The 24,957-nt window shown below is 45.5% G+C and overlaps 1 protein-coding gene across 4 annotated transcripts in view; it reads left to right on the top strand.

Annotated features, from left to right (window-relative positions):
- AIFM3 (apoptosis inducing factor mitochondria associated 3) overlaps positions 1-24,957 on the top strand; it is a 194,116-nt gene that overhangs the window by 131,933 nt on the left and 37,226 nt on the right. For all 4 annotated transcript variants that reach the window (XM_063964266.1, XM_063964268.1, XM_063964267.1 and 1 more), the window contains exons 6-13: positions 1,533-1,577; positions 3,797-3,893; positions 3,975-4,087; positions 4,238-4,324; positions 10,143-10,234; positions 10,994-11,124; positions 18,876-18,991; positions 20,441-20,512. In XM_063964266.1, the coding sequence (XP_063820336.1) occupies positions 1,533-1,577; positions 3,797-3,893; positions 3,975-4,087; positions 4,238-4,324; positions 10,143-10,234; positions 10,994-11,124; positions 18,876-18,991; positions 20,441-20,512 (753 nt within the window). The remainder of the gene's footprint in view (positions 1-1,532; positions 1,578-3,796; positions 3,894-3,974; positions 4,088-4,237; positions 4,325-10,142; positions 10,235-10,993; positions 11,125-18,875; positions 18,992-20,440; positions 20,513-24,957) is intronic.

The raw sequence follows: 24,957 nt of genomic DNA, 5'->3' as shown, positions 1-24,957 counted from the left end.
TTTACTCCCATATGCTGATATGTTAGTTTGTCAAGCGCCAGATTTACATCACACACCCAGATACACTTAGGGTTAGTACACACTATGCTATACGCTCCATGAGCAATATCGCATAGTATGTCCCCTCCCGGGCCGCCGACATAGTGCATACACACTGTGCAATATCACACAACGACGTCATGCTGCAGCCGGCCTGTATATTGTAAACAATATCGCTCAGGAGAGTAAAAATGGGTGATATATTGTTTACAGTACCACCTAGTGTGTATGCACCTATACACCCAATCAGATCATAAGCACAAGAAAAAATATTTTTCCACTTGTTTTGATAGCTATAAATACAGTCTTGGTTTTATTTACATTTAAAGAAAAAACATCTCTAGTAGAGCAGATAGAATATTCCTTCTCGCATATGAAATTAGCCAAAAACAAAAAACAATCATATAATATGTGTATGAGCACTGAAGAAGGCCCCTATCAGCATCAGCTGTGATTTTGCAATCAACCAATCAATCGGAAGAGGCTTTGCTACTGATGGCAATAGTTCTCATCATAGGCATCTATTTGCACCAGCTTTCAGGCTCCTGCAATTGGCTACAGAAAGGCAAATGTGTGATAGAACTCTCATTTCCTCTCCGTTCCACCTGTATAAGAGTAAGGAGGCACTAGCACCAAATATGGTAAGAATGTATATGTACACAGTACACCATTTTGTGAGCATGTGCAGTCTGAATTATTTTTTTTTTTTTCCCCATTAACAAAATGGCCCCATATCAACATGAGCTCTATGTGTTTTCTAATGATCTAACTTTCAGTAAGTAAAAAAATATTCCTATACTGTAGCACTTTCAGTTTAAGAGCAGACATCAGAGTGCAATAGAATGTACATTTTTAATTTGCATTCCTTGAAATGGGTATGGGTCGTTGGGTCGACTCAACTTAGGTCGATAGCCATTGGGTCAACCACGATAGGTCGACACGTTAGGTCGACAGGGTAACACGGTCGACATGGTCGTTAGGTCGACCTGTACTAGGTCGACAGGTGAAAAGGTCGACATGAGTTTTTGGATTTTTTTGGATGTCGTCTTCTTCGCTCGCCAGGTTACCGTTGCAATCGGAATCAACGTGGATCATCAAGTATGGAAAATCCCCCCCCCCCCCCCCAAAAAAAAAAAAAAAAATCATGTCGACCTTTAGACCTGTCGACCTAGTTACCCTGTCAACCTAATGCATGTTGACCTATCGTGGTCGCCCCAATGATTGTCGACCTAAGTTGGGTCAACCTAACAACCGTATCCCCTTGAAATCTTTATTAGTTTAGTGTCCCCCTGGTGAATATATATGCTTTTTCATACCAGGTTTTCAAATCTAATACAGCAAATGCAGCATACAGTACATTGTAATGTAAGTTGGGGGTTTTGATAACTAGCGATCATCAATCAGCATTTCTATCCTGAATTCATGTAAGCAAATCCTTAAGAAATGTTTAATCGTTTTTTTTATTTGTTATTTTTGTATATATATTGTTACAGGTTAAAATAGAGAAGGAAAGAGTATATATTCGTGCAAGTAAACAGGCAAGTAATCTCTTTTAGAATATTCATACAATTTGCAGTGTAACCTTAAACAATAATGAAAAAACTATGGTGTAGCTTGGCAACAGCCAGGAGGAGTGCATAATAGCATAGGGTGCTAGCATGATAGCATATAGCTGCTCTCCCCATCCATTCTGGGGCGCCGCTCACTGTCTTGCATGCCTATGTGACACACTGTCATACAGACATGCAGGATGAATGGTAATCTCTGTTGGCACTGTGGCAGCATATATGTGACATGATGACACCCATTAGTTGTTTGCCCAGGACACAGCAATGGTTTGGTATAGGTGTGGTTAGCATTGCTGCCTCACAGTAATGGAGACATGGGTTTGGTTCTGACCAGGAGACTATCAGGCATATTGTTGGCTAATTATTGTGCGGCGCAATCAAAGGCTATTCAGTTAGCCTTTTTCCTGCGCCTAAAATCGGGCATTACCACGCAGAAACTCAATGAGGAATAGTGCCCCTGCAATTAGCCATTAATTGAACCTGAAATTAAATATGCCTGTATCTGTGTGTCTGAGTGTGTATGTTCTCTCTGCAGTCATGTGGGTTTTCTCCTGGTACCCAGGTTTTCTCCCACACTTCAATAGTGGAGTGTTAATTTGCAGCTGACAAAATGGACCCTATTGTGTGTTCATTGGTGAGGATGTTACACTGTAAGCTCCAGTGGGGCAGAGACTGATGTGAATGATGAACAGGGCCGCAGGGAACTGTGTATGAGTGGCACTGTCACCCAGAGCACAGGGTCCTCGGGGTGACACCATCGCTGCCCCACATTACTCTCAGTGTGTCTGAAACTACACCCTGCAGCCAGTAGTGCAGCTTCAGTGCTGCTTGGAGTGTCCAAAGGATACTTCAGGTACACACCTTGCTGTGTGTAGAGCTGCCCAGAGCGTCTGGGCAGCTCTTCTCACTTCTCCTGCTGGCACAGGGTGTTGGTGAGCACTGCTGTAGTGGTGATGATAAACTATTCACTGTAGAGTGCCTCTTAACCTTCCCATTGTGCTTCTCAGCCTTCCCCTTGTGCCTCTCAACCTTCCCCTTGTGCCTCTCAGCCTTCCACTTGTGTCTCTTAGCCTTCTCCTTGTGTCTCTCAGCCTTCTCCTTGTGTCTCTCAGCCTTCTCCATGTGCCTCTAAGCCTTTCCCTTGTGTCTCATAGCTTTCCCCTTGTGCCTCTCAGCCTTCCCTATGTGCCTCTTAACCTTCCCCATGTGCCTCTCAACCTTCCCCTTGTGCCTCACAACCTTCCCCTTGTGCCACTCAACCTTCCCCTTGTGCCTCTCAGCCTTCCCCTTGTGTCTCTTAGCCTTCCCCTTGTGTCTCTTAGCCTTCTCCTTGTGCCTCTCAGCCTTCCCTTGTGCCTCTCAGCCTTCCCCTTGTGTCTCATAGCTTTCCCCTTGTGCCTCTCAGCCTTCCTAATGTACCTCTTAACCTTCCCTATGTGCCTCTCAACCTTCCCCTTGTGCCTCTCAGCCTTTCCCTTGTGTCTCATAGCCTTTCCCTTGTGTCTCATAGATTCCCCTTGTGCTTCTCAGCCTTCCCCATGTGCTTCTCAGCCTTCCCCATGTGCTTCTCAGCCTTCCCCATGTGCCTCTCAGCCTTTCCCTTGTGTCTCTCAGCCTTCCCCTTGTGTCTCTCAGCCTTCCCCAGCCCGTGTCTACCCAGCCAACATTTACCTCCTGCAGTATGCATTGCTGCTCTGTCTTCCCAGGAGACTCGGCTCCTCTGCTATTCATCAGACAAAACAGATTTTCTTATGCTGCCTACTGGTGGACGGGCTTCCTCTCTGATGCCCCCACTGGGCCCCTCCATTAGACCTGGGCCCAGGTAATTTGTATCACCCCTCTTTCGGCACCACTGCTAGCACAGACCTGTTTATGCTTTTATACCCATCTTCTGCTGCCAGGTAGTCATTCATTCTGCAGTATTGTCCCCTGTACTCAGCATATCGGTGTTAATGCTGAGGCAGGGGCACTTGTGCTTGCAGTCCCCAGTCATGTTACTGATTTGCTGTGAATTCATATGCTTAATTATCATAATTAGTACAGAAAGTGATTACCTACCCCCCCCCCCCCCCCCAATACGTATTTTTAACACCGTGTTTGCCATTATCGCATTCATTAATCTCACTGGAGTCTTCCCATTTCTGTGTCAGGAGTAAATCTGTATTCATGGTTTTTTTTTCTCTTTACAGGCTTTACAGTCACAAAGACGGACCAAAGTTATGGCGAAGTGTCTAACGCTCAGTAATTATAGTACAGCCATTACTAATATTCTCATAATTGGAGCAGGTAAAAGCTATCCAGTACAGAACATTACTTGTCAATAATAACACTAGATTACATGTTTTATAAATACTTACTTTATTTCAGGACCAGCTGGCTTAGTGTGTGCGGAAACATTAAGACAGGAGGGATTTTCAGACAGGATTGTAATGTGTACGTCTGAGAAGTATCTGCCGTATGATCGATCCAAATTAAGCAAAGTATGTATTTGCAGTTTAAGCATACTGTATTCCTACTGTGTATCCTGCAGGGTATTGTGAATTGATGTAATGTTTAAAAAGTTTTGGTTGACCATGTTAGTGGTGTGTCTTAAAGTAATGCAGAACTTCTTTGATTGATTTTAATTGCAGTCAATGGATTCTCAGGCAGAACAGATTTTGCTACGATCCAAGGAATTCTTCCATACATATGACATTGAGGTTCTGACTGAAACCCAGGTAAGACTTTTTGATTAGGTCAAATATTTTCCTATTCAGTAATAAAATTATCTAAAAATGATAAATGAATCTCTCTAAAGAAAACAACCCGACCAGTGTCTCTTTACATGTCTGTGTCTGCCTGCTCACTGGGAGAAGCACAATTTTTTTTTAATGAAAACGGGATGAGATATTTACCTCTTTCTAGAACAGCAGTTGTTATTATTATTATTATTATTATTATTATTATTATTATCCTTTATTTATATGGCACCACAAGGTTTTTGCAGCTCCTAACAAAGTACATAATTGAGCAAAACAAGAAAACAGTGGCTTACAGTACAAGACAATGCAAGACAAGTACTTGGTTTAAGGGGTGACACAGATGGGATGGACAGTGGTCATAGGGCAGTAGTTTAACATGAGAGATGGATGGAGCGCTGATAAAGAAGTGGGTATTGAGAGCCCGTTTGATGTTTTGTAGAGAGGTGGGGAATCTGATAGAGGGAATTCTAGAGGTAGGGTCCAGCACGTGCAAAGTTTTGGAGGTGGGAGTGGGAAGAAGTAATTAGTTGGCAGGAGTGGCGGCATTTATTTGTGGAGGAAGAGGGAGGGCAGGAGTGTGAAGAGAGGTAATAGGGTATATTCAATAAGAGTCGGGTCCATTCCGACATGCAGTTGTCGGAATGGACCCGACAACCCCTATTCAAAAGAGCGGCCAAATCCGACTGTCGGATTTGGCCGCTCCCGTGTCCTGCTGCTGCTGTCAGCAGCGTGGGGAGCTGTCAGCGGAGCCGGCCGCCTGGAGGAAGTGATGTCATCGGCGCCGGGCACCGGGAGCCGGCAGCAGGTGACGTCTGTGGCGCCGGGGGGAGGTCAGCAGCGGAGGAGACGGAGCGGACGGGAGAGGAGACGGGGGAGCAGCGGCTGCAGCAGCGAAGGCTCACGGCAGCGTCCACCCGGCTCCAGCAAGTGGGATGTCGCTTGCTGGAGCCGGGTGGCCGCTGCCGCTGGGTCCCTGCTCTCCCCGCTGCTCTCCTGCTCTCCTGCTCTCAATTAACTCATCACAATCCGACTTTTTTTAAAGACTTGTCGGAATAAATGGGGCTGTAATGAATAGGTCGGAACCCCTTCTGACCTAAAACTGTCGGAAACTGCCGTCTTTCCGTCAAGAGGGCAGCTTCCGACAGTTATTGAATATACCCCAATGTCAGGGATGTACTGTAAATGGGAGAGGATTGGGTGTGAGAAGCTTGATAAGGGTTCTGAAGGGGAGTCAATGTAGGGCTTGTAGGAGAGGGGAGACAGATGTAGTACGTTTGGAGAGGAAAATGAACCAGACCGCATCATTGAGAACAGAGTGGAGTGGAGAAAGCTGGGAGTCAAGGAGTCCATATAGGAGGAAGTTACAGTAGTCCAATCTGGAGATGATCAGTAAGGGTATGAGGGTCTTCGCAGCATCCAGGCTGAGAAAAGGTCTGATCTTTAAATATTTTTGAGATGGACACTTTAGTACCTGAGAGAGGTACTGAATGTGTGGTTTGAAGGAAAAGGAGCAGTCAAGGGCAACTCCAAGACAGTGCACTTGGGGGCTAGAGGAAATGGTTGTCCTCTCAATAGATAATGAAATTGTGGGAGGTGAGGATATACGGGAGAATGGGAAGATGATAAAGCGCTGGGACATCCAGGAAGAGATAGTAGGAGATACGATTGGGAAGAGAGGGGAGGAGGTCTGGAGAGGAAAGGTAGATCTGAGTATCATCAGCATAGAGATTATGGTGGAGGTAAAAAAAAGCTAATGAGATTGTGAGAGGGTGGCGGTGCGGTGTAGTGCCTGCTGCCGTGCAGGTCTAGATTCACCACTTACCAGGCGCCGCACTCTCTCACCTTCAGGTACCGGAACCTTCAATGGCCCTGGAAATCTTCAGTCGGACCCGGACACGATGACCTAGGAGGAAAGAGATTGCTGAGTGCCGTTCCTCCTAACTGTGGACCGAAACGCCCTCCGAAACAGGAAAAGGAGCTTTCGGGCTAGGTGAAGGTCATCCTGGGCACACGGCCTCAGAGCCCGAATTTCACCTATCGGTACTCTCGCACCAGGTGTAAATTCGACCTTGCACCGGCGTGCAAGTTTCACCGTTCGCCCTGAAGGAAGGGAGACAGATAGGGACAAACACACGCAAAAGGAACACACGGACAGATGTTACTCACCGTCACAAGTCTTGCACTCCGATCTTCTCCACTTACAGGTCCCTGTAAGGAGGTAAATAGAAAACAGCCGTGCAGGGCCAAGAACTATCCTAGTGTGCGTCCGCTACACTAGCTACATGAACAGAGCCCTCAAACTAGCTTGTGTGGGTGGTGCAACATAAACTATGCACAAACTTTAAAACAAACACTTTGCCCTGCACGGTAACAACATACATCACAATACACAGTGCAAGATTCAACGGTGCTGTTCCTTTAAATCCCTACCTGCCGCTGGGGGGGTGGGCGCCGTACAGCCTGCCCACCTCCTTAGCGGGCCTGCCTACTTATCCACCTCGGGGTGACCTGGACCTAGTGCCCAGTGCCACCTTTATTCACCTGGGGGGGGGGGGCACTCACTTACTGGGCCTAGCGCAACTAATTGCACACAGGCCGGAGGCCTGACATCACCCACGGGCCTAGCGCCCGCCTAACTTGTCGCCCCTTGGGTGACCTGGACCTAGTGCCCAGGGTCACCTTATATCCCTAGCGGCCGCCAAACTAAACTAGGGCCTAATGCCTTCTAATGCCCCACAGGCCTATTGCCTGTACTTGCCCACGGGCCTAATGCCCGCCTATCTTGCGCCACTGGCCGGGGGCCCGACTACATGTGGCCACGGGCCTAGTGCCCGATCACCCGGTGGTCTAGGGAGGACAGAAGGAGGGGGGGCACCTTAGAAGGGCCCACCTGCGGTAGAGAAGGCTGCAGTGGGGAACTGCATCGCTCTATTGCTTCCCACCACTGCAGCCTCCTCAGGCCTGGATGGGCTCTTCTGCCACTGGCCCGTCCTGGCCAGTGGCGCCGCCATCGCCTCTCTGTGTCCAGCCGCTGCTGGACATCATCTTCCCGGAGCCTGGTGTATTCTGGCCTCTTCCACGGCCTCAGGACCTCCCGACGCGACGTCCTCTTCTTCCTGGCGCCGCCCGGAACTTCACCGCTCTTCGGCGCGGCTTCTTCTAGCTTTGCCTCCCGCCCGGCATCTGACGTCACACGTCGGGGGCTGGGCCTATTACGCGGCGAGCGCCGATTGGCTCGCCGCGTGCTGATTGGCTCGTCGCACCCATCTCTGATTGGCCGGCGCCCCACGAGCCGCGATTGGCTCGCGGACGGTGCCGGATTTAAAATCCCGCTGCTGGCGCTTCCAATTGGCGGCCAAAACGGCGCCAAGTTTGAAGCGGCGCTGCGCTCCCCGTCGCTGCTGTAAGTCTGGTGTAGGGAAACAACCGATCCCTGCACCAGACACCCGCCGCTGTCTTTCTGATGTGCCCTGCGACACAGGGCACATCTCTACATTCCCCCCCTTTTTCCTTTGTAGTCCCTACAAAGGTCCTCACGAAGTCCATTATCCGCGGGTCAGGGAATTCCAAGGTCCTCCCGGCGAGGGTGCGTTCAAGGGCCCAACCCGGACAGACTGTGACCCCACATCCTTCCTCTGCTGGCTCCCTCTTCTTCGTACCTCCTGACCTCAATCAGGGGATCCTCTGGGTGAGTGGCATCTCTTTACGGTCACTCGACGTAGGCCACCAAGGGGAATCTTCTTCCACGGGGGCAACAGTCACCCATTCTTGGCCTCCCATATCATCTGGGGCATCGTCCCTGTCTTCAGGGTGTGGTACCCACCACCACCTAACAGTGGAATCCTCCGGGGCATCCGTTTCCTCCCGGGCAACAACCACCATCTGTCGCATTTCCTCGTGGGGCATCTCCAAAGGTCCCATGTCTTCCTCTGGAACGGGTCCTCCCACGGCATCACAATCCTCTCCCCGTACGTCCGTCCAACTCGGCACTTCCGGCAGGTATTCTTGCTCCAGGACAATCTCCTCCTCTTCACGGAAGGCAATCAACTGGGAGCATGACTCCACCTGATCCTGCCAGTCACACTCGTCGGCACTCTCGATGCCCGAGTCGTCCTCCATCTGTTCTTGGAGGGATTCGTCGGCGGACATCTCACAGTAGTCCGAGTCCTCCTCCACCGATACCTGGACTAGGGGATTATCTTCTTCCTCAGCGTACTTAGTCTCTTCCGCTGGCATCTCTAATTCCTCAGCGTACTTCTTCTCTTCCGCTGGCATCTCTACTTCCTCAGCGTACTTCTTCTCTTCCGCTGGCATCTTTACTTCCTCAGCGTACTTCTTTGCTTCCGCTGGCATCTCTTGGTACCCAGGACACACCTGTTCCACACGTCCTGGTCGTGGACAGTTCCAACGCGGGGAGATTCCGGATGTCCCCGTCACTGGGTCTTCACGCTTTTCCTCGCAGCGTGGTCTCTTCACCTCCCAGTCGTCCACCTCCGCCTTATACGGGAAAGGATCCTTCTTTACTGGGGTCGCTTTCTTGGGGCAGAGTAGGTCCACGGCATCTTCCCAGGGACACTCATTGGCTGAATGTCCTGGTCGCCGACACTTCCAACAAGGGAGGGTCACTGCCACCTTCTCCAAGATGGGTTCCTTGGCCACCTCCTTCACTGAGGGATCTTCACCCGTTGGTTTTCGGCTGAAATGGGCTACTGTGAACTAACTTCAAGCAGGCTCTTCTGCTCCATTTCTCTGGTTTCCTCCTCCCATCTCTGGGCATGACCATCCGCAATCATCCGGTCTTCATTCCACGGACAATCGGAAAGCTCATGTCCCTTAGCCTCGCAGAGCGCACACAAGGGCTCTGCAGACACCCGGTTCCAAAGTTGCTGACGAGACTCCGTCAGCTGCTTCACCGTGGCCTCGTAGTCTGTCTGTCTGTCTGTCTTGTCTTCAGTTCATGGACACTCTGGGAGCCGATGTCGGGGATCTCCACAGCTTTCACACCGGAAATCGACCTCGTCTTAGCTCCACTCTTCGTCCCAGGGACAACTGTTATGCTCATGCCTGTAGTTTCCGCAGAGCAAACACCAGGACTCTTTCTTCGCTTGGCCCTTCTGACGTCTTCGGTCCGCTTGCTGGACCACCTTCTTTGAGGATGTCTCTGGCCAAGTACACTTGTCGCCAAGTACACTGCGACACAGGGCACATCTCTACAAGATCACCGAAAGAGGGAGAATAGGAGAGGTCCAAGAACAGAAACTTGGGGATCACCTGCTGTTAGTTAAAGTGGGGGGAATTGGAGTCATAAGAGGAGGCCGAGTAGGATCAGTCAGAAAAGTAGGAGGACAGCCAGGAGAGAGCAGTATCACTTAGACCTACTGTAGTCAGTGAAAGATTTGCAGGAGGAGAGAGTGGTCCACAGTGTCAAAAGCAGCAGAAAGTAGTGCTTCTTGTATTTGGCAGCAAGGAGGTCATTGCTGACTTTAGTAAGGGCAGTTTCAGTGGAGTGGAGAATGGATAGAATCCAGACTGAAATGGGCAAGGCAGTTGTTTTTATTATGCTGAAGGAGTTTGGAGGCAAAATTGATTAGAGAGATGAGTCGTTAGTTGGAGAGTGTGTTAGGATCAAGTGTAGGTTAACCTAATATGAACATATACTGGTGTATTAATGTTATTGGTGCACCTATGACAAATACCAGTTTTCCCTATTCATTAAAATGGCCCTTAATGTAAGTTAAATTTCACTTGTACTTTAAACTTCTCTTAAATTCACATTGTACAACAATGATTTCAGGTTGTCAATGTGGATACAAAGAACAAGATGGTTCTTTTTAAGGACGGCTTTAGAATGGAATACAACAAGCTGCTCATCGCCACTGGTAGCACGTGAGTTGATTTACAGTATTCTAATATGTCTAAATAATGTTCTGAGCTATTGTATGTAGACTAATGAAATGATGCACCGTGTTTTTCCAACAGCTAGTCACCTAGTGAGTTATACCAATCTTAAATGACTCACACATGAGTGGTTTACATTTAACAAGTTACAGATGTGTCATCTTGCCTCAATATGCCACGTAGCAGGAGATGCCTGGCGTGAGTGAGCTGACAGGTCCCATGCAACTCCGTTAGTGTTGGGCGTCTTTTTTGTTTCGTTTGCACCGCTATGCGCAAAAGATGCACAAGCAGACTCTGCTGATTAAAATGATACGCAGTGTGCCTATACTGTGCAACCGCGACTGTATCTGCATACAAAATGCTACGTGCATACGAAATTATATGCTGATACAGCTGTAGTCGCACCCAGAATATAGGCATGCCGCATATCAATTTAATCAAAAGCTGCATGTGCGTCCTATTTGGATCGTTTTGAGAGTAAGACGCATTTTAATGGAAAAAGTCACACGAAAAGACGCCTGGCACTACCAAGCCAAGGCATGGCATGACTAGAAGGGCTATTGAATGTGCAGGGAGGCTAGATGTAAGTGGGCATATCTGTATTAATCAAAAACAATATTTGTTTAAAAAAATGTGCATATTGATTTCATATAATTTCTTATAACATAAATAAGGGGCTCTCAGACACCTGCACTGGACCTGTGCTGTAGAGACATTACAGGCAGTAACAAGTTGAATTCTCCACAGACCCAAAACGCTGACTTGTAAAGGAAAAGAACTGGATAATGTTTTCACATTAAGAACTCCTGAAGATGCCAACAGGGTAGTGAAACTGGCAAGCAGTAAGAACGCTGTCATTGTGGGGGCATCTTTCTTAGGTGAGTTTTCTCTCCCAGATCATTATCTCCTCCCATATGTTATCTTTGTTCTACTGACTGAATGCATATTTATGTAGCACTGGGTAAGAAATTCTTGGAGACTTCCAGAGAATAATATACTATTCAGGGAAGAAATACTTTGTTATACCTGTACATATATTGCACTATTTATTGCATTAGACCAGTGGTTCCCAAACACGGTCCTCAAGGCACCCCAACTGTGCAGGTTTTAGGGATATCACTGCTTGTGCACAGATGGCATAATCAAACTGCCTGAAGTACTAATTATGTCACCTGTGCCTAAGCATGGATATCCCTAAAACCTATACTGTTGGGGTGCCTTGAGGACCGCTTTGGGAACCACTGCATTTGACACAACAAGATGCAGCCTAACTTGCTGTGTTACAATAACATCATTTTCATACTTCGAGCTACGCAAGGTCATAGACATTTGCACCGACAGTACACATTATTAATTATTTTTTATTTATTAGCAATTTCTTAAATAGCGCAGCATCTACCGTTGCGCTTTATAATTAGAACAATAGTTATAGAACAAAACTGGGCAAAGACAGACATAGAGGTAGGAAGGCCCTGCTCTCAAGGTTACAATCTATAGGGAAATAGGCATTGATACACAAGTATAGATGCTACCTGTTGCATACTGGTTCGCCAGATTGCTAGGTTTTTAATGGGTTGTATGATTTGATCACCCAGCAATGTTGGAAGACAAAATATGTGAGGTTACGTGGACTGTACAGAGAGGATGTAATTGAATAGGGAAGTACTGAAGGTTATGTGGGTGGGTCTGGAATTTGGTAGGTTTGTCTGAAGAGGTGAATTTTCAGGGAACGTTTCAAGGTTTGGAGACTAGAGGAGAGTCTTATTGTGCGTGGGAGAGCATTCCACAGAGTGGGTGAAGCCTGGGTAAAGTCCTGTCATTTTGAGTGGGAACAGGTAATACATGTGGATGAGAGACGCAGATCTTGTGCAGAGCGGAGAGGTCTGGTAGGGAGATATTTTGAGATGAGTGAGGAGATGTATGATGGTGCAGTTTGGTTAATAGCCTTGTATGTAAGTAAAAGTATTTTACTTACATACATATATTTAACACGGTAGAATACCAGTAACCGATGGAGGGACTGACAGAGCGGATCAGCAGACGAAGAACGTCTAGCGAGGAAGATTAGCCTCGCAGCTGCATTTAAAATGGATTGTAGTGATGAGAGCCTATGTTTTGGAAGACCAGTAAGGAGACTATTAATTAATCAATGCCGGAGATGTTGAGTGCATGGATTAGAGTTTTTGCTGTATCTTGTGTAAGATAAGGGTGTATTTTGGATGTTTTTTGGGTGCATGTAACATGATTTAGAGACAGATTGAATGTGTGCAACAAAGGACAGTACAGAGTCAAGGTTGACACCTAGGCAGCGAGCTTGTGGGGTAGGGTGGATAGTCGCATTGTCAACAGTTATGGAGATATCAGGTTGGTAACTACTCTTGGCTGGTGGGAAAATAATGAATTCTGTTTTGGAAATGTTGAGTTTGAGGTGGCGAGATGCCATCCAAGATGAAATGGCAGACAGGCATTCAGTGACACGAGCCAATACAGATGGTGATACATCTGGGGAGGATAGGTAGATTTGAGTATCATCAGTGTGCAAATCATACTGAAATCCGAAAGAGCTGATAAGTTTACCAAGAGATGAGGTATGGATTGAGAACAGCAGAGGACCCAAGACTGAGCCCTGCGGTACTCCAACTCATAGAGGTAGAGAAGAAGAGGTAGAATCAGAGAAGTGAACACTGAAAGAGCGATTAGATAGGTAGGATGAGAACCAAGGAAGAGCTGTGTCCTGAAGACCTAGGGATTGTAGTGTTTGTATGAGAAGAGAGTGGTCAACAGTGTCAAAAGCATCAGAGAGATCTAGAAGAATAAGTAGTGTGTAATGGCCTTTTCGATCTAGCAGTGACTAGATCATTCACTACTTGGTCAGTGCTGTCTCTGTGGAGTATTGGGCACGAAGGCCTGACTGAAGTGGGTCCAATAAGTTGTGGGAGTTAAGAAAGTGTGTAAGGCGCGTGTAGGCAAGTCTCTCAAGTAGCTTGGAGGGACATGGTAGCTGAGAAATGGGACGGTAGTTAGAGAGTGTGTTTGGGTCAGAGTTGTGTTTTTTTAGAATGGGAGTAATCATTGCATGTTTAAACAGAGAAGGAAAAATACCAGTGGAGAGAGAGAGAGATTACAGATTTTAGTTAAGGTTGGGATAAGCACAGGAGACAAAGTTTTACTGACTTGTGAGGGTATAGGATCAAGAGGTGAGGTAGTGGAGTAGGAGGATGAAAAGAGTGTTGAGGAATCAGATCTCTCCCATCCGTTGGAAGATGATCAATGGGAGGAAATCAGATTGCGCATCGCTAAAGCTTCTATTAGTGTGGCACTTAGGGAAACATGTTATAAGGTCTATACCAGGTGGTATTTAGTTCCCTCCAGACTTCATTCCATTTACCCCACGACATCAAATCTTTGTTGGAGACTCTGTGGAGAGGAGGGCACCTTTTTTCATATATGGTGGACTTGCCCCTCTATACGCCCCTTTTGGAACATGGTTGGAGCACTTATTGCTCAAACCTGTGGACACAATCTGGTTCTTTCCCCTGAAACTGCTTTACTTCATGCCCCCATACCGTCACTTCCCAAAACCCAAGACAAGCTTACCATGCAACTCTGCATGGCGGCTAAATCTCTGATCGCTAAATGTTGGAAAGACCATAAACCACCCTCTAAGGCTTTACTGATGTCCAAGATTAACTATATAGCCAATATGGAATACATTACAAGCCTGAGGAATAACACTGTGGCCCAGTACCACAACATTTGGTCTCCTTGTTACCTCGCACGATCTTTATTGATGCCCGGACTCTGCTGATGCGGCTAATTCCTCTAACACTTTAGTTATCTCCCCCTCTGTTGTTAATACAGTGGACTGTTCCCAACCTCTTGCTTCCTTATATGTAAGCTTCTCAACGCTCCTCCTCTATTAATATATATTTTCTTGCCTCTTCTCTCCTTTCCTCTTCTTTCTCTATATTGCTTTAACTCTTCACGGGATTATACTCTGTATTGGTATAGTTTCTATACTATAACTGAAAAATAAAATGAGAATGGTCATGTACACGTATGGATATACACAGGGCGCATACTGCTGATACTTAATGGCCTATATTATCATAGAACTGTCTCTACTGTTCTGACTTGGTATGTAAACTTTTTGTATTCATGTTCAATATCCCTAACCTGTACAATTTTGTTACTGTTAATGTCCTGGTTACTGATCACTCTCAATAAAAATTCTAACTTTAAGAAAAGAGTGTTGATACTTCATCTTCACTTGTAGGCTCAAATAAAGAGAAAGTGTCAGAGGGTTCAGGTAGGGAGTTGAGCAGGTCACTGGCTGAGTTAGAGCATACCATTTCATCTCGGATTTTATCAATCTTATCCTTGAAGTAGGAAGCAAGTTCTCGTGCACTGATAGTAGCTAGTGGGGGAGGTGAGGGAGGGTAAAGAAGTGATTTAAATGTATTAAAAAGTCGCTTGGGGTTGGTGGCATGATAAGAGATGAGAGATTGAAAATATGTTTGTTTGGCAGTGTCCAGGGCCTGACGATAGGAGTGGTAGGTGGCCTTATATGTGAGAAAGTCACTTGGTTTCTGAGATTTACGCCACTGACATTCTACTTTACGTGACAGTTTTTGTAGGTGTCTTGTTGATTTAGAGTGCCATGGTTTGCATCTAAGCCTACGTGGAGTGTGATGGGTAGCTGGAGCCAGGGGCGGATTGGGAACAAAAAGTGGCCCTGGAAAAATTTGTACTAGTGGCCCCACATGGGCAGCACCAGAGATGTAAGGTCTAGCCATGGGCCATGGCAGCAGCACACTCCCCCCAAAACTTTCCAGATAGTGGGCATGTCCAGCATCAAGGGGGAAGTTAAAAAGAAATAAAATTAAATATTATGAGCACATTATATGATACACCTTCAGAATTTAGGAAACTATATCATTCTTTAGAAAGATAAATTTTCTTGCTTATTACACCAACCGCGTATCTCAATCACTATTCACTCAATCTTATATGTCAGCCAAGCAGGCAGAGCATACACTAGATCATCTGCAATCACAGGCTAAGTAGCAGTCATTTTCATATATGCAAATTATTTAGCATCTTATTCATTATGTCTATAAAAAGGACCACATGTCCTCAAACAAAACAGGCCCCACGGGTGCGTCGGCCCACCGGGGATCTTCCCTGTGAACCCTGTGGCCAATCCGCCTCTGGCTGGAGCCACTTCATCAAGGGCACTCTCTAGGGTCTGGTGCAGGTGGGATACAGCATTGTTAGGTGTGGTAAATGTAGAGATTGGTGAGAGGAGTTGTTGCAGAGAAGTGTAAAGTTGTTGAAAATGTATATTGTTAGTATTTCTGCGGGTTAGAGGGGGCTTGCTTGGTTTTAGTGTCGTAGAATTTAGAGTAATAGAAGAGATTGTGAAGGTGGTCAGGTTGTGATCAGAGAGAGGGAAAGGAGTGTTAATGAATTCAGAAACTGAGCAGAGCCTGGTGAACACAAGATCAAGGCAGTGGCCCTCCTGGTGAGTAGAGGAGTTGGACCATTGGGTGAGGCCAAGAGAGGAGGTTAGAGAGAGGAGTTTGGAGGCATGAACAGATTGTGGATTGTCAAGAGCTATACTGAAATTAGAGATGTGCGGCTGGCACTTTTCGTGTTTTGGTTTTGGTTCTAATTCCACATTCGTGTTTTGGTTTTGCCAAAACCACCCTTTCGTGTTTTGGTTTTGGATCTGGATGATTTAAAAAAAAAACCCATAAAAACAGCTAAAATCACAGAATTTTGGGGTAATTTTGCTCCTACGGTATTATTAACCTCAATAACATTCATTTCCACTCATTTCCAGTCTATTCTGAATACCTCACAATATTGTTTTTTTAGGCCAAAAGGTTGCACCGAGGTCACTGGATGACTAAGCTAAGCGACCCAAGTTGGCGGCACAAACACCTGGCCCATCTAGGAGTGGCTCTGCAGTGTCAGACAGGAGGGCAGATATAAAAAAAGGCCCCTAACAGCACATGATGCAAAGAAGAAAAAAAGGTGCACCGAGGTTGCTGTGTGCCTAAGCTAAGCTACACAACCACCTGGCCCATGTAGTAGTGTCACGCAGTGGCTGAATGTCAAGAGTGGGCCGCAATTGTTTGGTCCACTGACAGCATCTCCAGCATGCTCCAGTCACTTTAAAAAAAATCTGCAATTGGTGGACTTATACGGCAGTACCCCAGGACTAATACAGCAGTACCCCTGGACTCATGCGGCAGTGTCACACAGGATGGCACTTTTCAAAAACTAGGCCCCAAACAGCACCTCATGCAAAGATGTCGAAGAGGTGCAATGAGGTAGCTGTATGACTAAGCCAAGCGACACAAACAATTCCAACTGGAATTATACGTCCAAATCACTGGAATTAATTGGCAAGATCACTGTAATTAATGATTGTAAATCACTGATATTAATTGGCAAAATCACTGTAATTATACGTCCAAGTCACTGGAATTAAATGGCAAGATCACTATAATTAATAATTATAAATCACTGACATTAATTGGCAAAATCACTGTAATTATATGTCCAAATCACTGGAATTAAATGGCAAGATCACTGTAATTAATAATTATAAATCACAGACATTAATTGGCAAAATCACTGTAATTATACGTCCAAATCACTGGAATTAAATTGCAAAATCTCACTATCGCCTGCCTAGTGAAGTGGAATCTAGATGGGATTTGGTACCGGGGACACAATACCTCCATCAATTGTCTAAATCCCACTGCACGTCTAACACCAACATAAGTGTCAAGGCCATTGTCATGTGAAGCTGAACCACTAGTCATGAACATAGGTCAAGGCCTCAGCCGTTCCTTGCCACTCTGTGTCGTAAATGGCATATTAGCAAGTTTACGTTTCTCCTCAGACCATTTCAATTTCTTTTTTTGGGTCTTTTTACTGAACTTTGGCTTTTTGGATTTTACATGCCCTCTCCTATCACATTGGGCATCGGCCTTGGCAGACTAAGTTGATGGCATTTCATCGTCTATGTCATGGCTAGTGGCAGCAGCTTCAGCACTAGGAGGAAGTGGTTCTTGATCTTTCCCTATTTTATCCTCCAAATATTTGTTCTCCATTATTTTTTTGGGAGTTATATAAGACAATATGCGGCACAGGAATGACTGATGGCCAGGACACTACCACTGGTCTGATGCAGCACAACACAACAACACTGTAAGGGACTTGTGGTTGTTGTTGTTGTTATTATTATTATTATTATTATACGACAGCAGTGGACATATAGCAGCAGCGTATATCGTCACTGGAATGACTGATGAACAGGACACTGCCACTGGTCTGATGCAGCACAACACAACAACACTTTATACAGCTACACTGGATATATGGCAGCGGAGAACACCAACACTGTGACTGGCTGGACTGATGCAGCACAATACACTGACTACACTGGACTGGACAGCACAACACAGCACCACTTTATACAGCTACACTGGATATATGGCAGCAGAGAACACCAACACTGTGACTGGCTGGACTGATGCAGCACAATACACTGACTACACTGGACTGGACAGCACAACAAAGCACCACTTTATACAGCTACACTGGCAGGAGAGGACACCAACACTGTGACTGGCTGGACTGATGCAGGACAATACACTGACTACACTGGACTGGACTGAGCAGCACAACACAGCACAAGACTCACCACCTCACTTTCCCGCCCCCACACAGACACTGAACACCGATGACACGTCCTCTCAATACACTCTCCGAGACTGGAGTGAAAATGGGCGCGACGCGCGGCTCCTTATATGGATTCCAAATCCTGCGAGAATCCGACAGCGGGATGATGACGTTTTCAGGCGTTCGGGTTTCCGAGTCAGGCGGGAAAACCCGAGCCTGGCTCGGAACCGAACTCGGAAGGCAAAGTCCGGTAGGGTTCTGTTCTCTGAGAACCGAACCCGGTCATCTCTAATTGAAATCGCCCATAATGATGGTGGAAATGTCAGAGGATAAGAAGTGTGGGAGCCAACCCCAAGCGACTTTTTAATACATTTAAATCACTTCTTTACCCTCCCTTACCTCCCCCACTAGCTACTATCAGTGCACAAGAACTTGCTTCCTATTTCAAGGATAAGATTGATAAAATCTGAGATTAATTAAATAAAGATGTAACCAAAGATTGATTAAGACTCCATGGGGCCCTAGGCAACATACTTGTTTGGGCCCCTTTATGCAGGTGTGTCTATAATGGGTGCAAAGTGTGCAGTGAACACGGGCCCCTGGGTCCAGGGGCCCGTGTTCACTGCACACATTGCACCCATTATAGAAACGCCTATAATGGCGTCTGTAATGGATGCTTAATGGATGATCTGGCTATGTGTGTAATGGCCTCTTTCCTGGCTGTGTGATCTACCAGCCAATCTGTTACTAATAAACATACCAGTGGGCTTCTTATCTGTGTCACACCTATCAAACAGCTGTTCATGCTCAGAGATCTCTAAACTCTTGTTTGGCGATGACTATATTTTACTAATAGGGCATGTGATTTCAGTTTACCAGAACTCATCCATCATTTTTTATTTATCTCTTCGCATGAATCATTACACTATAGGCATGGAAGTAGCCGCCTACCTGTGTGAGAAAGCTCATTCCGTCTCTGTGGTAGAACTGGAGAACATTCCCTTTAAGAAATTTCTAGGAGAAAAGGTTGGACTAGCAATCATGAAGGTATTGACCATATGACATATTACAATAATTAACCATAAATATAGGTCCACACTTGAATAATGGTTTGCATGTTACAATAATGTAGGACCCGGGATACACATGTCCAACAAGGGGGTATCCAATCAGTTGTGATTTTATTTTTTAACGACAATTTTTTTCCCTTGTTTTCGGGCTATTCATTTATTAAATTTTTTGCCATCCAAAAATGTAATATTTTTGTGCGAAAACACATAGAATCTGCGAAAAGTTATGACCCTATGTGTTTTCAAAGCCGCTATCAGGGAAAAAATGGCGTATTATTGAGGATTTGTTTTCATCTGACTGAAGCAGGGGAAACAAAATCCCTGATCATTGCCAGCTTTGGTGCTAATTAGATACCCCTAGGAGGTAATTAGCTGTGGTAAATTATCGTGGCAAATTGGATACCGCCCAAAGTATAATTTGAAGTGGGATCTTCAGTATATTAAATAATAATGTATGTAAGGAAGGAAGGATATTAATGACATTTCATGTATACATTTCATGAGCAATTTTTGGCCCTTTGCATTGTGAGTACTGTATATAAGAATCAGTTTGTCACATTAACGATGTGCTTACAGATTGTACCACGGCTTTGGCCACTTTTCAGTAATCCTGTGTCAGCTTGCACTCTATGGGGGTAATTCCAAGTTGATCGCAGCAGGAAATTTTTTAGCAGTTGGGCAAAACCATGTGCACTGCAGGGGGGGCAGATATAACATGTGCAGAGAGAGTTAGATTTGGGTGTGGTGTGTTCAATCTGCAATCTAATTTGCAGTGTAAAAATAAAGCAGCCAGTATTTACCCTGCACAGAAATAAAATAACCCACCCAAATCTAACTCTTTCTGCACATGTTATATCTGCCTCCCCTGCAGTGCACATGGTTTTGCCCAACTGCTAAAAAATTTCCTGCTGTGATCAACTTGGAATTACCCCCTATGTTTCAAGCCAGCTGCTGTAAAGCAGTCCCTCTAGTCCTGTTCAGTAGAAGTTTTCATCTCTATTATATAGGACTAGTTGGTTAAGTTATTGTACAGCAGCTGCTACTTGTTTGTTAGCATCTGGGGAATTACTGGTGTCTTGATTCCTCCTTTCAAAAGTAAAAGTTATATGCTGCATTGGATCTTGAAGAAAGGCACAGCTACCTCTTGTGGTACAAATGTGGTGGTGCAGAAACAAACACCCAGTTCCAAGTCATCAGATCCTTATGTGCGCAGTGCACTTGTATAGTGATTTGTAGACTGTTATAAAAAGCGAAATATACTGTACACTGCAGGGATGTTATGCATAGAACTATGAGAACTATATATTGCACTTGCTACCGATCACAAATAACAAGAACATACCACAGCCATCTATTGAGTATTGAGTGAAACAATGTAACCGATAAATGTCGCTGTGTACAGTAAGAGCATATTTCTTTATTTCAGGTGTTTGAAAACAACAGGGTGAAGTTTTACATGCAAACAGAAGTTTCTGAACTACGGGAACAAGAAGGAAAGGTTATTAACAAACGAGGATCTTACACATATATGCCACTTTAATAAAACTCAATGAATAATATTTCCTTATTTATAAAACAATGTAAAATCAACATCAATGGACGATAGCCAGGGCTGTACCGAAGGTGATATGGCTTATGCCACAGGGTGCAAGGTCAAGGGTCAGTACAATTTCTGTCCCGGCACTCTCAGACACAACTGCAGCAAAAGACTCAAGGATGGCCACAACTGTGTACAATCAGGCCCTACGAGGGATGATCCCGCCCCCTCAACAGACCCCACCTCCTCATCAGACTGCATCCCCATTAGCGCTGCTTCCATAAATTTCCTGGGTTGGTTTTCCATCCCAATCCGCTCCTGACTGGCAGCGCCGTGTCCAGCTTGTGGTGGGATGTGTGGAGGGGCACTGGCTGCATAAAGAGGCACTGAGCACATCTAGATTTTGCCTATGCATTTATTATCAACATTACAGCATTAAAAGATAGCATACTAAGGGGTACATTTACTAAGCAGTGATAAGAGTGGAGAAGTGAGCCAGTGGAGAAGTTGCCCATGGCAACCAATCATCACTGAAGTAATATATATAATTTGCATACTATAAAATGATACAGAGCTGCTGATTGGTTGATGGGGAAATTTCTCCACTGGCTCACTTCTCAGTTCTTATCACTGCTTAGTAAATGTATCCCTAAATACAGTTAGCGATTTTATAAACACATACTGTGGGAAAGACGCAGCTTCTGAGCGTCAGAGAAGAGCCATGGATGAAGAGATGTCCCTGCTTTGGTCTGATTATTGGGTGTAGTGATGTCCCTGCTTATTGTGTGTAGTGATGTCCCTGCTTATTGTGTGTAGTGATGTCCCTGCTTATTGTGTGTAGTGATGTCCCCTGCTTATTCTGTGCAGTGATGTCCCTGCTTATTCTGTGCAGTGATGTCCCTGCTCATTGTGTGTAGTGCTGTCCCTGCTTATTGGGTGTAGTGATGTCCCCTGATTATTGTGTGTAGTGATGTCCCCTGCTTATTGTGTGTAGTGATGTCCCTGCTTATTGTGTGTAGTGATGTCCCTGCTTATTGGCTGTAGTGATGTCCCCTACTTATTGTGTGTAGTGATGTCCCCTGCTTATTGTGTGTAGTGATGTCGCCTGCTTATTGTGTGTAGTGATGTCCCTGCTTATTGTGTGTAGTGATGTCCCCTGCTTATTGTGTGTAGTGATGTCCCTGCTTATTGTGTGTAGTGATGTCCCCTACTTATTGTGTGTACTGATGTCCCTGCTTATTGTGTGTAGTGATGTTCCCTGCTTATTGTGTGTAGTGATGTCCCCTGCTTATTGGGTGTAGTGATGTCCCCTACTTATTGTGTGTAGTGATGTCCCTGCTTATTGTGTGTAGTGATGTCCCTGCTTATTCTGTGTAGTGATGTCCCTGCTTATTGTGTGTAGTGATGTTCCTGCTTATTCTGTGTAGTGATGTCCCTTCTTATTGTGTGTAGTGATGTCCCTGCTTATTGGCTGTAGTGATGTCCCCTACTTATTGTGTGTAGTGATGTCCCTGCTTATTGGGTGTAGTGATGTCCCTGCTTATTGGGTGTAGTGATGTCTCTGATTATTGTGTGTAGTGATGTCCCTGCTTATTGGGTGTAGTGATGGCCCCTGCTTATTGGGTATAGTGATGTCCCTGCTTATTGGGTGTAGTGATGTCCCTGCTTATTCTGTGCAGTGATGTCCCTGATCATTGTGTGTAGTGATGTCCCTGCTTATTGGGTGTAGTGATGTCCCCTGATTATTGTGTGTAGTGATGTCCCCTGCTTATTGTGTGTAGTGATGTCCCTGCTTATTGTGTGTAGTGATGTCCCTGCTTATTGGCTGTAGTGATGTCCCCTACTTATTGTGTGTAGTGATGTCCCCTGCTTATTGTGTGTAGTGATGCCCCCTCCTTATTGTGTGTAGTGATGTCCCTGCTTATTGTGTGTAGTTATATCCCCTACTTATTGTGTGTAGTGATGTCCCCTGTTTATTGTGTGTAGTGATGTCCCTGCTTATTCTGTGCAGTGATGTCCCTGCTCATTGTGTGTAGTGATGTCCCTGCTTATTGGGTGTAGTGATGTCCCTGCTTATTGTGTGTAGTGATGTCCCTGCTTATTGGGTGTAGTGATGTCCCCTGCTTATTGGCTGTAGTGATGTCCCCTACATATTGGGGGTCATTCCGAGTTGTTCGCTCGTTGCCGATTTTCGCAACGGAGCGATTAATGCAAAAATTATTGTGTGTAGTTATGTCCCCTGCTTATTGTGTGTAGTGATGTCCCCTGCTTATTGTGTGTAGTGATGTCCCTGCTTATTGTGTGTAGTGATGTCCCTGCTTATTGTGTGTAGTGATGTCCCTGCTTATTGGGTATAGTGATGTCCCTGCTTATTGTGTGTAGTGATGTCCCTGCTTATTGTATGTAGTGGTGTCCCCTGCTTATTGTGTTTAGTGATGTCCCTGCTTATTGTGTGTAGTGATGTCCCTGCTTATTGGGTATAGTGATGTCCCCTGTTTATTGTGTGTAGTGATGTCCCTGCTTATTGTGTGTAGTGATGTCGCCTGCTTATTGTGTGTAGTGATGTCCCTGCTTATTGTGTGTAGTGATGTCCCCTGCTTATTGTGTGTAGTGATGTCCCTGCTTATTGTGTGTAGTGATGTCCCCTGCTTATTGTGTGTAGTGATGTCCCCTGCTTATTGGGTGTAGTGATGTCCCCTACTTATTGTGTGTAGTGATGTCCCTGCTTATTGTGTGTAGTGATGTCCCTGCTTATTCTGTGTAGTGATGTCCCTGCTTATTGTGTGTAGTGATGTTCCTGCTTATTCTGTGTAGTGATGTCCCTTCTTATTGTGTGTAGTGATGTCCCTGCTTATTGGCTGTAGTGATGTCCCCTACTTATTGTGTGTAGTGATGTCCCTGCTTATTGGGTGTAGTGATGTCCCTGCTTATTGGGTGTAGTGATGTCTCTGATTATTGTGTGTAGTGATGTCCCTGCTTATTGGGTGTAGTGATGGCCCCTGCTTATTGGGTATAGTGATGTCCCTGCTTATTCTGTGCAGTGATGTCCCTGCTCATTGTGTGTAGTGATGTCCCTGCTTATTGGGTGTAGTGATGTCCCCTGATTATTGTGTGTAGTGATGTCCCCTGCTTATTGTGTGTAGTGATGTCCCTGCTTATTGTGTGTAGTGATGTCCCTGCTTATTGGCTGTAGTGATGTCCCCTACTTATTGAGTGTAGTGATGTCCCCTGCTTATTGTGTGTAGTGATGCCCCCTGCTTATTGTGTGTAGTGATGTTCCTGCTTATTGTGTGTAGTTATATCCCCTACTTATTGTGTGTAGTGATGTCCCCTGTTTATTGTGTGTAGTGATGTCCCTGCTTATTGGGTGTAGTGATGTCCCCTGCTTATTGGCTGTAGTGATGTCCCCTACATATTGGGGGTCATTCCGAGTTGTTCGCTCGTTGCCGATTTTCGCAACGGAGCGATTAAGGCAAAAATTATTGTGTGTAGTTATGTCCCCTGCTTATTGTGTGTAGTGATGTCCCCTGCTTATTGTGTGTAGTGATGTCCCCTGATTATTGTGTGTAGTGATGTCCCCTGCTTATTGTGTGTAGTGATGTCCCTGCTTATTGTGTGTAGTGATGTCCCTGCTTATTGGCTGTAGTAGTGATGTCCCCTACTTATTGTGTGTAGTGATGTCCCCTGCTTATTGTGTGTAGTGATGTCCCCTGATTATTGTGTGTAGTGATGTCCCCTGCTTATTGTGTGTAGTGATGTCCCTGCTTATTGTGTGTAGTGATGTCCCTGCTTATTGGGTGTAGTGATGTCCCCTGATTATTGTGTGTAGTGATGTCCCCTGCTTATTGTGTGTAGTGATGTCCCTGCTTATTGTGTGTAGTGATGTCCCTGCTTATTGGCTGTAGTAGTGATGTCCCCTACTTATTGTGTGTAGTGATGTCCCCTGCTTATTGTGTGTAGTGATGTCCCCTGCTTATTGTGTGTAGTGATGTCCCTGCTTATTGGCTGTAGTTATGTCCCCTACTTATTGTGTGTAGTGATGTCCCTGTTTATTGTGTGTAGTGATGTCCCTGCTTATTGTGTGTAGTGATGTCCCTGCTTATTGTGTGTGTAGTGATATCCCTGCTTATTGGGTATAGTGATGTCCCTGCTTATTGGGTGTAGTGATGTCCCTGCTTATTGTGTGTAGTGATGTCCCCTGCTTATTGTGTGTGTAGTGATGTCCCTTACTTATTGTGTATAGTGATGTCCCTACTTATTGTGTGTAGTGATGTCCCCTGCTTATTGTGTGTAGTGATTTCCCCTGCTTATTGTGTGTAGTGATGTCCCCTGCTTATTGGGTGTAGTGATGTCCCTGCTTATTGGGTGTAGTGATGTCCCTGCTTATTGGGTGTAGTGATGTCCCC

This window comes from Pseudophryne corroboree, chromosome 1 (genome assembly GCF_028390025.1).
Source record: "Pseudophryne corroboree isolate aPseCor3 chromosome 1, aPseCor3.hap2, whole genome shotgun sequence".
NCBI classification, from domain to species: domain Eukaryota; kingdom Metazoa; phylum Chordata; class Amphibia; order Anura; family Myobatrachidae; genus Pseudophryne; species Pseudophryne corroboree.
Note: the sequence above shows the minus strand (reverse complement) of the source record. Positions and strands in the feature narration are given on the sequence as shown.